A 14,735-nucleotide genomic window follows, 5' to 3' on the forward strand; every position below is an offset into this window, starting at 1 on the left:
CATTTTACTGGCCAGTCTGAGATATGGCTTTTTCTTTGCAACCGGTCTAGATGGCCAGCATGCTGGATACTGTTTTCAGCTGTGCCAACATAACAGCAAAAGGGCTTTCTAAGGATCAATTAGCCTTTTAAAATGATAAACTTGGATTAGCAAACACTTTGCCATTTGAGCACAGGACTGATGGTTGCTGATGGGCCTCTGCACACCTAGATATTCTATAACAAATCAGGCATTTCCAGCTATAATAGTCATCTACAACATGATGAATGTCTAGACTGCATTTCTGATGAATTTGATGGTATTTTAACAGAGTACAAATGTGCTTTTCTTTCAAAAACAAGGACATTTTTAAGTGGCCCCAAACCTTTGAACAGTAGTGTACATTGTCATCATAATCTTAATATATACTTAAAAAAAACCTCAACCTTTAGGTTTTATAAACGGTTTAAGCTTTAAGTTAAATGCAAGAGATCATTATTAAAACAAAACCTGTTTTCTTGGTGTTCTCCAAAACAAGCAAAAAAAAATAATTAAGTGCAAATAAAATACACTGGTGACAGCATTACTACAACCCCAATTAAATATCCTCTTATTTGGAATAGGTTATTAGCAGAATTAGTAATATCGTGATCAACAATAATCTTCATTATTGAATTATATATATATATATATATATATATATATATATATATATATTTTTTTTTTTAAAGAATTTGTTGAAAATCCCCCAGCACTACTTCCACCCCTAAACCAGCCTGGACTAGCTAGTATTAGACCGGTCAGTACTATCCTTCCACCCCTAAACCACCCTGGACTAGCTAGTATTAGACCAGTCAGTACTATCCTTCCACCCCTAAACCCCCCTGGACTAGCTAGTATTAGACCGGTCAGTACTATCCTTCCACCCCTAAACCAGCCTGGACTAGCTAGTATTAGACCAGTCAGTACTATCCTTCCACCCCTAAACCAGCCTGGACTAGCTAGTATTAGACCGGTCAGTACTATCCTTCCACCCCTAAACCACCCTGGACTAGCTAGTATTAGACCGGTCAGTACTATCCTTCCACCCCTAAACCAGCCTGGACTAGCTAGTATTAGACCAGTCAGTACTATCCTTCCACCCCTAAACCACCCTGGACTAGCTAGTATTAGACCGGTCAGTACTATCCTTCCACCCATAAACCAGCCTGGACTAGCTATTATTAGACCAGTCAGTACTATCCTTCCACCCCTAAACCACCCTGGACTAGCTAGTATTAGACCGGTCAGTACTATCCTTCCACCCCTAAACCACCCTGGACTAGCTAGTATTAGACCAGTCAGTACTATCCTTCCACCCCTAAACCACCCTGGACTAGCTAGTATTAGACCGGTCTCAAATTGGTAAAGGAAGACAAGGAGGGGAGAAGTAGTGTTATTGTTTAGTGGCAAGATTCTACACAGTGCCCCTTAAATGCCAATAATTCACTTAAATTTGAAGCTACACACCAATGAAATGTAATTGCCTAGTAATATAAACTGCAACCAGTATTTTCTTCAGTGATCCTAATTTTAAAATAGCCTTTATGCACAAAAAGGCATTTCATAGTATAATAATAATAATAATAATAATAATAGTTAGCATTATTCAACATCTTTAATTTAGACATTTTGAAATATTCAAAGCTAGGTAACATGATTGACAATGTGTTCATCTTTGTCAATAACCTCTAATGATGATAATAAAAAAGACATCCTAAAATGGCACAATGCTGTTAAGGATGTCCTCTGTCCAACAAAAAACCTAAAAGGCCAAAAAAAATATATACTTTTTAAAATCCAAAAGTGAAAGGGCACTATTTTCACAGAATGACCCAGCAACTGTTAAAGACTCTCTCTTTTACCTTAGAGAACAACTCATAAAACATTCAGGAAACAGGGGAAGACCTGTAGAACAGCTAACATGATCTGATAGTCTCAGCATTTACGGTAGCTTAGCTTCAACAGTAATTTAGCACAGTGTAGCTAGAATAAGGCGTAGTATAGTATAGCGAGCCTAACATACCATTTAGCATTGTGTAGCTAGAATAAGGCGTAGTATAGTATAGCGAGCCTAACATACCATTTAGCATTGTGTAGCTAGCATAAGAAAACCACTGCATACAGAAATGGACGAGCCAGGAAGTTATGTGATGTCAGCAAACTAGCTATGAAAATGAAACATGCTATGAAAGCACTTAGCATATCACTTAAACAGGCCTAATGCAACCATCAGCAGAGTCAGTGGTTTTCTAACCCTAGAGGAATAGTTCAAAAGAAGATCATCCTTAATAGTTACAAAAAAAAAATCTTAAATCATGTGATCGTCCGCAGGTTAAAGAGGAAACAATAAGAAATAGTGAATATGCCTATACCCTGACACTAAATATCATGTCATATGTTGAAGATCAAATATGTTTTCTAAAAGGAGCTTACTGGACAATAAGAGGAATTACCAGAACAGCATCACCATCAGTTGTAGCCTATAATTACCGGCCATCTGGATCCAAATGGTCTCCCGCCCCCTCCCCCCAGTCTCTCCCCCCTTCCTCCCCGGCAGTCTCCACCACGCTCCCCCTCTCATTCTATTCCTCTCTACTCACACAGATTCCATCTATTCTCCTTCTCTCCTGTAACGCAACACCACTCCCTTTCCTGCTCAAACTCAATTTGAGAGAAGCAGGCAGTAAATGGCCTACCATCATGGGTTAAACAACTAAATATATTACAATTGATTTCTCTCTCTAAACTGGCTAAGGGGGAGAATATGACGGGCAAAGATGAGAGCGAGCATCTAATGGAGGAGGAAGGGAGCGGACCAAAACTAAAGGTCACATCCACAAGACGGTTTGCCGAAAGGTCCATGCTTTATTTTGGCCCATGGAAGATATGATAAAAATTACAGAACTAAAAGCTACAGTGGAAAGAACATACTTGCTTGTTATGTAGCTTCAGTTATAATTTGAATGGAGTCGGAAGGTATTTTTTTTTTTATTAGCCTTAAGCCTTTTGGCTTAAATCTGCCTAGAGAGCTAATCTATAATTATTATTTACAATGATTGGGAGAAGCTAGTGATCGTTTTGTAAAACATTAAGATGTTTTAAGGGCACTTTGCATCCAGAACCCAGCCCAGGGCACCAGACAGGACTCTCTTGGAAAACTAATGTTACAAGGTACACAATATCTCTAACAACAATAGCTTTGACAGGACAGTGATTATGCATTTGGCAAATTACTGGAGCAGAATTAACAGGATGGCATTTCACCAGCACCTTTTAACCAACAACCCTTAGCAGTCACTTTAAATGTCCATATTTAAAAAACATTTTGCATCGAACTACCTTCAGAATGCATCAGCCATAGTTATTTAAGAGGTAGGGTTTCATTTAGGATACAGGACACAGCCTGATTTGGTGCTTACCTGCAGTTTATCCTCTGGAACATTGAGCCAGTGGTTAAACGCTTGAGAGAGTTTTGTCCTGACTTGTTTTCCTGAAAGAAAAAGTCAAAAGCAAAACACTGAATTAGATAATAAGTAAATTCCACACTAATATCTGACTAGATGTCCGTTTCACTAAGGGCACTACTTGAAGAGCACTAGTGAAATGCAGTGCACTATATAGGGAATAGGGTGGTCTGATGTAGTGCACTATATAGGGAATAGGGTGGTCTGATGTAGTGCACTATATAGGGAATAGGGTGGTCTGATGTAGTGCACTATATAGGGAATAGGGTGGTCTGATGTAGTGCACTATATAGGGAATAGGGTGGTCTGATGTAGTGCACTATATAGGGAATAGGGTGGTCTGATGTAGTGCACTATATAGGGAATAGGGTGGTCTGATGTAGTGCACTATATAGGGAATAGGGTGGTCTGATGTAGTGCACTATATAGGGAATAGGGTGGTCTGATGTAGTGCACTATATAGGGAATAGGGTGGTCTGATGTAGTTCACCATGTAGGGAATAGGGTGGTCTGATGTAGTTCACCATGTAGGGAATAGGGTGGTCTGATGTAGTTCACCATGTAGGGAATAGGGTGGTCTGATGTAGTTCACTATATAGGGAATAGGGTGGTCTGATGTAGTGCACTATATAGGGAATAGGGTGCAAACTGACATGCAACGATCGGCATCAAAATGTGGACCTTGTCAGAATGACCTCAGGGAAGAGGGGCCATTTGGGCATTACCTCAGGAAACTGGTCTAACCTCCTCCTTCCTAAATAGCAGGTAGGTAGAGGATTGCATACAGGGATGATTTTTTGGACACAGATTAAGCCTAGTCCTGGACAAAAAATCCATAGAGATTCTCCATTGAGCTGGGATGTTTTTTACTCCAGGTCTACACTAAATCTGTGTCTGTAAACCCATCCCGCTGAGGGTTTGTGCTAAATGACACCCTTTTCAGTACACTTCTTTTAAACTGGGATTAGATCAAAGTTTGATCATCCTAGTAATATAATTTAGGACTCTCCCAGTAGAGGGACTGCACAGGTCTGTCCCGGCAGACTCAAGCCCCTCCATGAGCCAGAAGCAGTTGTGTTCAAGGTTGCAGAATGAGCACAGTGCCAAAGGAGTAAGATACATTTAATACATTATAATATTCTTTTAAACCCAAAAGGCCCTTTTGGAAACAGGTTAATACACTGTTCCCTGAGCTGATAAGAGGAAGGGAAAAAATAGAGCCAAATCTTTCAGTTTCCTTTAAATAAATTACCTTTTACATGAGCAGTTATCACAAAGTGCTTTTACCGATACCCAGCCCGAAACCCCAAAGGAACAAAAGTTCATGCACTGTGGCTAGGAAAAACGTCCTTGTAGGGTCCAAACTTAAGAAACCTAGAGAGGAACCATACTCAGAAGGGTGGACAGTCCTCTTCTGGCAGTGCCGAGTGAAGAGCACATGACCTTTTGGGCCACGTCAATGTCTTTGCATGTTCAGATGACAAGCAGGTCAATAAATGCATGAGGGCAGTGTCCAGAGTCAGGTGGGTCATGATCTGCAACAACCAGGAGGACTTTACAGGGACAGCTATGAGTCATTCAGGCCTGGTACATTTCAGTAATTTAACAGATGCTTATCCAAAGTGGCTTGTAATGAATTCCTACATTTTACAGCACTAGGAGTAACAACCACACAACGAAGACTTAAGAACATTTCTCCTCAGCAAAGGCGGCTAGTACAAAGAAAAATAATTTATTGGATGAAGAAAATCATCCCCAAAAAGGATCATTCCGAACTAATTTCAGACACTTTGATTTCAATGTCAAATCCTTTTTCATCCCCAAAACTGGTCAGAGCTTGTAGATGCCTGCCCCATAGGTCAGGCATCTACAGAATAACTAGAGGTAATTGTAGGTCAGTTACTGAAAATGTGTAGGAATAGGGTGCAATCTGAGCTCATAATACAACTCAAATCTCAACAGGGAAATGTAGGTCACGTCTTGCATTAATGCTCCATAGAACAAAATCTGTGTCTGGCAGCCTCAGTAGATATCGTCTTTCCCAAAATGCTAAATTCCCCATAATCTGGTTTACGCCATTCTGGAGACTACAGAGAGAAGCTGTGGCTCACTGGTCAGAAAGGCTGTCTAAAGTTCAGTTCTAAAGCAGAAGTCAAGACAAATGTTTGACGGGCAGTTAAATGTGTTATTTACATCAACACCCTCCACCTTCCTCTGAATACTGCCTCCTGTTTCAAGCCTTACAGTGTGAGACATCTTTCCGAGTCACAGAAAGTGATCTAACCAGCGCCTGCTCAAATGGCCTTATCACACTGAATGTTTTTGGATATAGCAGTAGTTTGTTAGACCTGAAAATGAGCAGGTTGGAGAAGACCAGGAGAAATGTGGAGGCCTTCGTTCAATACAGCTCCAGAAGAGTTGTCATTAAGGTCCATGACCTCCAAATGGTCCTGTTATGTCCAATGATCCTGGAATCAGTATTAACCCACTGTTGTTGTTCATTTGATCAGATGTCATGTCTATGCGAGTTTGCTTAGTGAGGTCAGTGGCTGAATATAGGCAACAGCTATTATTAAAGCCTGATTCCGTCACAAACAGTGATTAAGCCATGTTCACCATTAGACAGATCGCTCCAGTAAGCCAGCGTTACACAGGGTTCAAAAAAGCTATTTTGATAGATAAACACAGAATAAGAGCTGCCTAGCCTCACGGCAAACCACTGTTTGCATGGAATGTCTGTATATATGCCTTAGGATATTGAACAGCCTAAATTAATTTATAGACTTCAACCATAAATGACTAATTCCCAAGCAGAGAAAGAGACCTAGTTTTACTGGATTAAACCTCACAGCTGCTAGCATTGTAGTCAACTGAACAAAAAATTATAATTTAAAGTATATTTTGTTACTGATTATAAAAGTATTCTGAATGGAGCATGATAATTAATGAATAGCCTACTTTTATTTCATGGCCTCCAACAGAATCATCTTTCTGTAAGGGTCCAGGCTCAAATGAAAACCTATGAACAGTGAGACGTGCCAGGTAACTAACAGATGTGTATAGATGCATTTATTTATAGGTGACTGATAGAGGTGTTTATTTATAGATGCGTATCAGGTGATGCAACCCTTTTTATTTATATTGTCCACATTAATGTATTCTAACTCGGCTTTCTCCTCAGTTTTGTGATGAAGGCCCTGCACTTCTTACAGTAACTCCCAGCAGACTCCAGAGAGTTGATGTCAAGATGTAACTTCTGAGGCACATCAGAAGGTGTTCTGGTTTGTGTGTGTTATTTGCCTGGTGAAAACACCCATTTCACTACTTTCCCAACTTTCCACTAAATTTGGTTGATAGTTCAAAGAATGGGGGCAACTTTCGTTCTACCACACGTTCCCACTAACTATCCAGAATATTTTCATCCTGGAAGATAGATCCCTATCAAGCATGATGAGTCTCCAATGTTGTAGTACTGCAATTTTAACAGTAGCCATATCCCCTAAAAGTTGAATAGTTACTGTGGCTTCTAAACTACAGTACCCATACAAGCAGTTAATCAATTCCTACAGCATTCCTTAGTTTGTTACACTGTAAGTCACAAATCAATAGAATGATCTTACTTATTAGCTGTCTTGGTCATGTTTAAATGTGATTAGTGAATTCATCATTGAATATGTATTTCAATGCAAGATGTGGCAGTAGAAAGCTCCAGTTCAAACATGAACATAGTCATCTACGGACAAATTGACATGTAGCCTGATCAATACAACACCGAGGCTTTGCTAAATGAAACTAAACACAAACCACATTTATTCCTTCAGTTTGCAGAGTCATGAATTTGTTTACATTTTTAGGTGTGAAAAACCCCCAAAACATTCCAAACACCTTCTGGCCAATTGTGTGTGAAACAAATCTCACCCTCCTAGAAAACTCTCAGACATGATACACACTACCCAAGCTCCTTACAGTGTTACATCCCTTTGAGTCAGAGGGGTTTGGGGTCAGTACACAATCCCAAACAAAACACAGAGCAAAAAAAATAACTGGATGATATACTGGAAAGAACCAGGCAATAATGATCCCTTGTCCTAAACAGAGTACACAGTGGAAGAACGTATGCTTTGTTACGGTCTTAACGACTGAATCCTACTTTAATACAGAACAACTGGACCACTAAATAGTTGAATTGTTATGTAATTGTTAAATATGATATTGATGAGGTTGATGTTTTTGGAGACTTTATTTATTGTCAATTCTTCTTGAAAAGCTACAAATCTGCCTGAAGTGGATTTTTTCTGAGCATCGGACCACGTCCCATATAGGTCCGATGTGCCCAATTTCATTTGTAAGTCATAGACCGGACTATATGAGTCATGTTAGGGCTGTAAAGTGTCTGTTTAGATTTAAACACTACCAGTTTGAGTCATGTTGGGGCTGTAAAGTGTCTGTTTAGATTTAAACACTACCAGTTTGAGTCATGTTAGGGCTGTAAAGTGTCTGTTTAGATTTAAACACTACCAGTTTGAGTCATGTTAGGGCTGTAAAGTGTCTGTTTAGATTTAAACACTACCAGTTTGAGTCATGTTAGGGCTGTAAAGTGTCTGTTCTACTTAAAACACACTGTTCTGATTGAAGGTTCTAAATACATGGAAGTTAATGTAAATCAGTCAATTTTGTGCTGCTTTCTCTAGAACATGAGTACTACAGTCTCAGACTTCAGGTGTGTGTGTGTGTGTGTCTTTACCTGGTAGCTGCAGCAGGTATTTGTAGGGTTCCAGCAGAATCCTCTCCGGGGCTCCACCTCCTGCTTCCTTGTTTCCATCCATCACCAGATGTTTTCACCAATCAATGAACCTGCACAAGTACAACAAATGAATAAAGACAAAACAAAAACTGCCACAAACAGCATCCTAATAAACTCTCTTTGACCAAGATAACTAGAGCCCAATGGTGAAAAGTAGTGCTCCTGTCACACCAGTCTGTGGTTAACGGTGGTGGCTCCAGTCACACCAGTCTGTGGTTAACGGTGGTGGCTCCAGTCACACCAGTCTGTGGTTAACGGTGGTGGCTCCAGTCACACCAGTCTGTGGTTAACGGTGGTGGCTCCAGTCACACCAGTCTGTGGTTAACGGTGGTGGCTCCAGTCACACCAGTCTGTGGTTAACGGTGGTGGCTCCAGTCACACCAGTCTGTGGTTAACGGTGGTGGCTCCTATCACATCAGTCTGTGGCTCCTCTCACTACAGGTGTGTACACGTACACATGATTTATACACCTTGTTTACAAGTAAATAATGTTCATCTTTCTTAGCACAACACCAAACAACCCTGTCTGTGTCCCAAGTGACATCCCATATATTTGCACTAATTTACTCAGGGCCTGTAAGGGAGTGTGCCATTTTGGATGCAACATGTCTTCCAGGTAAGAACATCTTTTCACAGCTTTGCAATAAGATGCACAGTGAGATTTGCTATGGATGCTAGGCTGTAGCATCCAAAATGGCGCCTGTGTTTTTTCACCAATGTGTGCACTACTTTTGACTGGTGCAATACGTGAAGAACACGCCATTTAGGACCCAGTCGTGGCCTCTAAAATGATCAAACACAAACTGGCAGACAGTATCTACATCAAAGGAAAGAGCTGAAACAAGAGAAAGTAATAATTCAGAGGCTTTGGGACAGTGAACTAACTATAATCTAGCAGTTGTGTTCGAAGACAATCAAAATCTGTCATATTTTGCAGCGGCGTTCGGCAGGATTTCATCTGTTATTGGTGTCATATTTACAAGGGAAAAAAATACATAAAAATCACAACTTTGATGTCCCACAGAATTTACACAAAATATTAATGTATATTTTGAGGTCTGTGTAGTTCTGCTCACAGAGGAGAGTATAGTCCCCAAAATGAGCTTTTGTGGAGACCATATTAGCAAGTCTGTAAGCTTTAGCCTTGGTTCAAACATAAATTGTCATTAAGAATTTAGAAAAGACTGTCACTCCTTATTTAAAGAGATGAACTGTTCAGGTGTTGACAACCGCTGTCGTTAAACCCTCCGTGGACAAGTACTGAAGGTGACAATCATTTGATTCTACCAAAGTGGAATGAACGAAAATAATTAGTATGTGGTTGTGCTACTAGAGTGATGAAAGATTCCCACTGGAGGGCATACAGATGGACTTCATTTACCAGTTGAGACCAAAATGCATCTTTCCAACATGCAGGTGATGGACTAGGCTATTTTTGGACTAGCATTAGAATAGTATTGCTGTCAATCCCCCAAAACAGACAGGCTGAGAGTGGTGCCCTCAGTGCTGTACTGCTTTGGATGTCACCATTTTTGCCTGCAGTGGTTTAGATTGAGATCATTGATTTGTTTTACCTTTCAGCATTTAGTCATTTACAAGTGTTGCCAATATTTCAGTGGCTTGGTATTTCATTTACTAAAAAGGTGTAGCTAGTTATTCTTTGATAGACAAAAACAATCTTCAGTACATCATTTATTTTACTGCACATTGGGTATTGGAATATTGCAAACCATCAGGACTATTCCTAGAGCTGACTTTTTGGCCAAACTAAGTAACTGGGCAACAAGGACTGCAGAGAGGAAAAACATCTGGAAGGACAACATCCTTTAAATAACCATCACTCAGACCTTTAAAGTAGAGTGGCTAGTCATGCTGCATGAAGGACTGGGAGTATAGGGAAACAGATCATCTGTTCAGATAAGATCAAATACAAACTATAAAGCCTGAATGCATTGCACTATGTCTGGAGAAAACAAGTACCGCTCATCATCGCTACACAGGAGAATGGTGGTGGGAGCATCAGGCTATGGGGATGATTCTTAGATGCAGGGACTGGGAGACTGGTCAGGATTGAGGGAATGATGCAAAATATAGAATGTTTCTGAAAGAAAACCTAATCAAGAGACACACAGAGACTCAGACAGGGGGGGAAGATCCATCTTTCAGCACGACAACTCCCCGAAGCACACAACCAAAGAAAATATGGAATTAATATGTGAATGCATGTCCTTGAGTTGCGCCGCCAAAGCCCAGACTTGATCGCAGTTCACAGACACTCCCCAACCCAAACTGCCCAAATCCAGGTGTGCCAACTGGTAGGGGCATTCCCAGGAATACTGAAAGCTGTGATCATGGTCAAAACAGCCTCTATAAAGTACTGAATAAAGGGTCTGAATACCTACAGGCAAATTGTATTTCAGTCTGAGAAAAACTGTCTATGCTATATTCACAAAGAGAAATAGATCATGTTCTAGGTTAAATCTTAGGCGTTCTGATTAAAACACTATAACTGGGTATCTGTATAGTCACTTAGCGACAATTGCTGATGTAAAGTAAACAATACAGTTTATTGAGTCATGCAGATTTAAAGTGTTGTGGTGAATCACCATGGAAGACTACGAACACCAAATGTAAAATTCTGGAAAATTGCTGCGGGAAACCTGCATCCCTCTGGCAAAAACTTTGCTGATATTTTTTCTTTACGATATAACCTTTCCCAGAGTATTTTTTTTTCAAACCCTTATTTTAGCAGGTAAGCATGACAGAGAACAGTCTCAGTAATTACTTGAGATAACTTTGGGTTAAACTGCCTTGCTTAGAAACAGATGTTTGCCTAGTTGGCTCAGGGATTTAATCAAGCGACCTTTCAGGTACCAGCAGACGCTCTAACCAGCAGGCCACCCAATTGCCTCACACCAGCTACCTTCCTCTAGAGTAGTGCTATTCAAATCAGGACCTCAAAGCCAGACATTCCTTACCATTGTAACCCTCTAATCAGGGACTTATTTAGACCTGGTACATCCGGGGGGTTCAATTAATGATAAAAAAAATCAGAAAACCAGCACGTTCCGGACCTGGTAGGGTATTGTCTGAATAACCCTGCTATAGACCTTAGAGGCAGAATGACTGTGCAATGATCATGAAAAGGTTAATTGGAGTAAGGAATGATGTCGTCTGTAATATCAGCTCCAACTAAACTTCCAACCATTACTGGAAAAACGAAAATGTGCAGCTTAGTTGAAAGGTTATTTTATTGTGTTCAATGCTATACAATAAAAACTAAATTATTCAGAGTAAAGAAAGCTCCACCCACCTTGTCAGCCAGTATCCGGGGAATTTCCCCACTTCCGCTTTTAGGCTAGACCCTTTTCTTAGCTAGCCAATTTGCTAACATTCGGGCGCAGGTCAACAAGCTTTTCAGATAATTTGTTTCAACATCCAAAATCCTCCAGAAGAAAATCGTAGATCAGAATAAGATTACAGATTGAAACTAAGACACCATACCATCAAATATTATCAAGTAGTTATTCGGGCCCCAACATAACATGATGGCGATAAACTGAGCCAGTCGGATGCGGTGCCAAGATGGTTTGGTCGAAAAATGCTACGCTCATCCGCTGCCGCTGCTAGCTATATACGCCATGGCTTCTTTACAGAGCAAGCGCAGGAGTAGGTGGGGCACTCGACAACAATTTTATGTATGCCTGTCTTGTTGGAACAGAGGGAGTTGTAGTTTTTTTGTGCCTTTTAGTTTCGTCTATCTCCATTCTATGACCCTTGTAAATAACTCATTTATAACTACTTCTCCCATCTACCCCTAACGTGCTGTTTCCATGCCGTCATTAAATTATAATGACACAGTTTTATCTGAAACTAGCCAATCATACAATCTATAGGGCGGCAACCTCAATGTGGTGTCCAATGAGCAAACATATTGATGGCCGTGGGTGGTTTTGTGTACCTGTCAGTCAGTTCCAGAAGGGGGGGGGGAGAGGATCGTAGAGAAAGAGCTTGCTGGCTACGGACACGGCTTACGACTTTGTCAAATTCACAGCCCAACATCAAAACCAACCGGGGTCAGCGGACAAACGCTCAAAAACTCAAATTGTAGGATTAAATGATTTTATGGATAAAACTGAACCTTTCATACGTCGAAAGAATCTATTCTCAACTTGAGTTTATAGGTAAGATGCCGTGCTTGTGCATGCCTTAGGACGGTGAAAAATGTACCAACTGACTACATCGAATTTCGATGCCTGTAAGATAAAAAGGGATTGAAAAAAATATTAAATGTGCCTAAAATGAAGCAAGAGGGGATGAATTAAACATAAATCCTGAACATGGACTTAACTCTTACATACACCCGTCAACCTAAAATGTCCTCGGTGAAACAGTTTCTTTTATGAATACTTATAATTTCGAGGTTAATCTATTTGCTTATTTCAACATGAACATCTCTGACTTTTATCGTGGTAAACAATGCGTCTTGCTAACGTAATTCATTGCTGGCTGCCGTGTTCTCGACCTGTTTCATAATCGTAATGAGATGATCACTTTTTACTCGGCTAACAGTAACAACTGAATGTTGTGGTGGAATTTTCAACACGACGAACACTTTCTGCTGGTGTGACTGGTAGGCATCGAATATCTACTGTTTGGGAGAAAATGCTGCCTAGTTGGAGTCAGAACTAGATCTTACGTAAGACTGACTACATGGTCGCCTGAACTATTTTCGGTTTATATTAATTGTACATATATTTTTCTTTGACTTGGAGTACATCTCTAGAGTTTTACAAGTCTATCGCGAATATGAGCTAGCTTCGTTTCTTTTGTGCTTTGATTTTAGCCGAGCAACAATGTTGCAAATGAATCAGATTACTCGCCCGTGGCTTTAGTTCTTCGGTCTGACACTGATTTGGATGTTTTCCCTCGACGATTTGTTCGTTTTTCTTGCCTGATAATTTCCGCGTAGACACTTCCCTTGCTTGCCCTGGCCCTGTTGTTGGCAAAAATGGCAAAAAGAAGTGAGCGGAGCAGAAATGGCTGCAGTCTACAAGACAGTTATCTCGAATCCGTTTTCCCTGCTAACCCCTCCAAGCTGCAGTGTTCAGCGTGTTGCAGGACGAGGGGGAAATTGGACCTGCTACTCATTTGTGCATTGACATGTCGAGACGGTTTGCTCTCTGCGGGTTAACGTCGAGTTGAGGGCAATGACTGGACCGACGGAATTGTCTGAGGTGACATTGTATTCACGGAGAGAACTCGTTCACCGATAGTTATTTGGTTTTGCGTTATAACCTCAAAGTGAAATGTCACTCGTCCAAAACAATGACTTAATCTTTGGGTAGGAGAATTGTAGAATTCCGTTTTTGAGACGACTTTAATGGGCTTGACCTCACTGCTAAATGTTGTGTCAGTTTTGTTTCTTTGTCAGAGGCACAACCCTATGTACTCGAATGTCAGCAGATTTGTAGCCCACCATCGTCTCTTGTCGCACAGACGGGGGTGAATCAATCTGTCTCCAGTCGTCCCGCAGCAGTGTTACTTCCAATAACTTTATAGTGTAAAGTAACCGTGTAAGGGGATTATACTGACTCGTTTCAGTTAGGAAGGGTTGTCGTGCGTTGTTTTATTGCACTATTTGGCTACGGAGTCTCGGCAGAGAGCTGCGTACCGCGGTTCGGGAGACAAGGGACAGCGACTCACTCGAATAGCGATGTTTAGTAAGCAAGCCATTTATTCCCGATGTCTGAAGAACAATGTCTGATCACTGAAGGCGAGCATTCTGAGAAAGACTGATGAATTCCGACGGCAATCGCGATTGTACACTATGTGGTTTGTCTATTTTCACCGAGTGTTAAAACAGTTTTTGCTGTGTGTGGCAGACTGGATAGGCTGCTACAGAAATGGCGTCATCCACTGCTGCTGTAGCTAGCGCAGTACCGACAGACTAGAATATACGTTAGAGTAATGTTCAGAAGAAACCAAGCTACTATTTCTTTCGCTCATTATCACTTTTTGCATCATTGTTGTTGTTCGAGTATTTATCTTCTTCATTGTCCAGTTGTAACTTTCTCCAAACGATTCGGAAAGTTGGTGTTATTGACTGGCGTTTCTGTTTTTTGAAAAGGGTTTGCTATGTTAGTGTGTTACTTTTTCTTGTTTTTGCCTGGATTTTCTCGGCTGTCGCCATAGAAAAACAAACAGACACCGAGTGCACAGGGGCATTCTATAGACGGCTTTACCGTTTGCTAATTGGAATGATCAGCTTAGTGTGGTTTACAACTAGTTGTACGCTAAGGAAGATTTTATTTTGTTTGTTTGATGGATGCACATTTGTGTCAAAGTAGTAACAAGTGCTTATAACACATTGTTCAGGAATTCAAGCAAGGTGTATTTGTGAATGATTCACTGTCGATCGACTCATTTTGATTAATTCTACATTT

General features: G+C 40.6%; 2 protein-coding genes across 6 annotated transcripts in view; one reads left to right on the top strand and one right to left on the bottom strand.

Annotated features, from left to right (window-relative positions):
- Positions 1-11,956, bottom strand: part of ggps1 (geranylgeranyl diphosphate synthase 1) — a 22,546-nt gene extending 10,590 nt beyond the window's left edge. Inside the window, exons 1-3 of one of the 2 annotated variants that reach the window (XM_010864432.4) lie at positions 11,603-11,956; positions 8,230-8,339; positions 3,441-3,511 (exon numbers count right to left, since the gene is read on the bottom strand). In XM_010864432.4, the coding sequence (XP_010862734.1) occupies positions 3,441-3,511; positions 8,230-8,311 (153 nt within the window). In that variant the 5' untranslated portion in view covers positions 8,312-8,339; positions 11,603-11,956. Of the gene's footprint in view, positions 1-3,440; positions 3,512-8,229; positions 8,340-11,602 lie in introns of those variants that run through there. The other variant, XM_010864433.4, reaches the window with a different exon arrangement.
- A 306-nt stretch (positions 11,957-12,262) lies between these two features.
- The window catches only part of arid4b (AT-rich interaction domain 4B), an 82,425-nt gene continuing 79,952 nt past the window's right edge, over positions 12,263-14,735 (top strand). For 2 of the 4 annotated variants that reach the window (XM_029119750.2, XM_020046478.3), the window contains exon 1: positions 12,263-12,473. The gene's annotated coding sequence lies outside the window, so the exon portion shown is untranslated. Of the gene's footprint in view, positions 12,474-12,969; positions 12,989-13,507; positions 13,527-14,735 lie in introns of those variants that run through there. The other 2 variants (XM_029119751.2, XM_034292215.1) reach the window with 2 other exon arrangements.

Source organism: Esox lucius, chromosome 5 (genome assembly GCF_011004845.1).
Source record: "Esox lucius isolate fEsoLuc1 chromosome 5, fEsoLuc1.pri, whole genome shotgun sequence".
NCBI classification, from domain to species: Eukaryota; Metazoa; Chordata; class Actinopteri; order Esociformes; family Esocidae; genus Esox; species Esox lucius.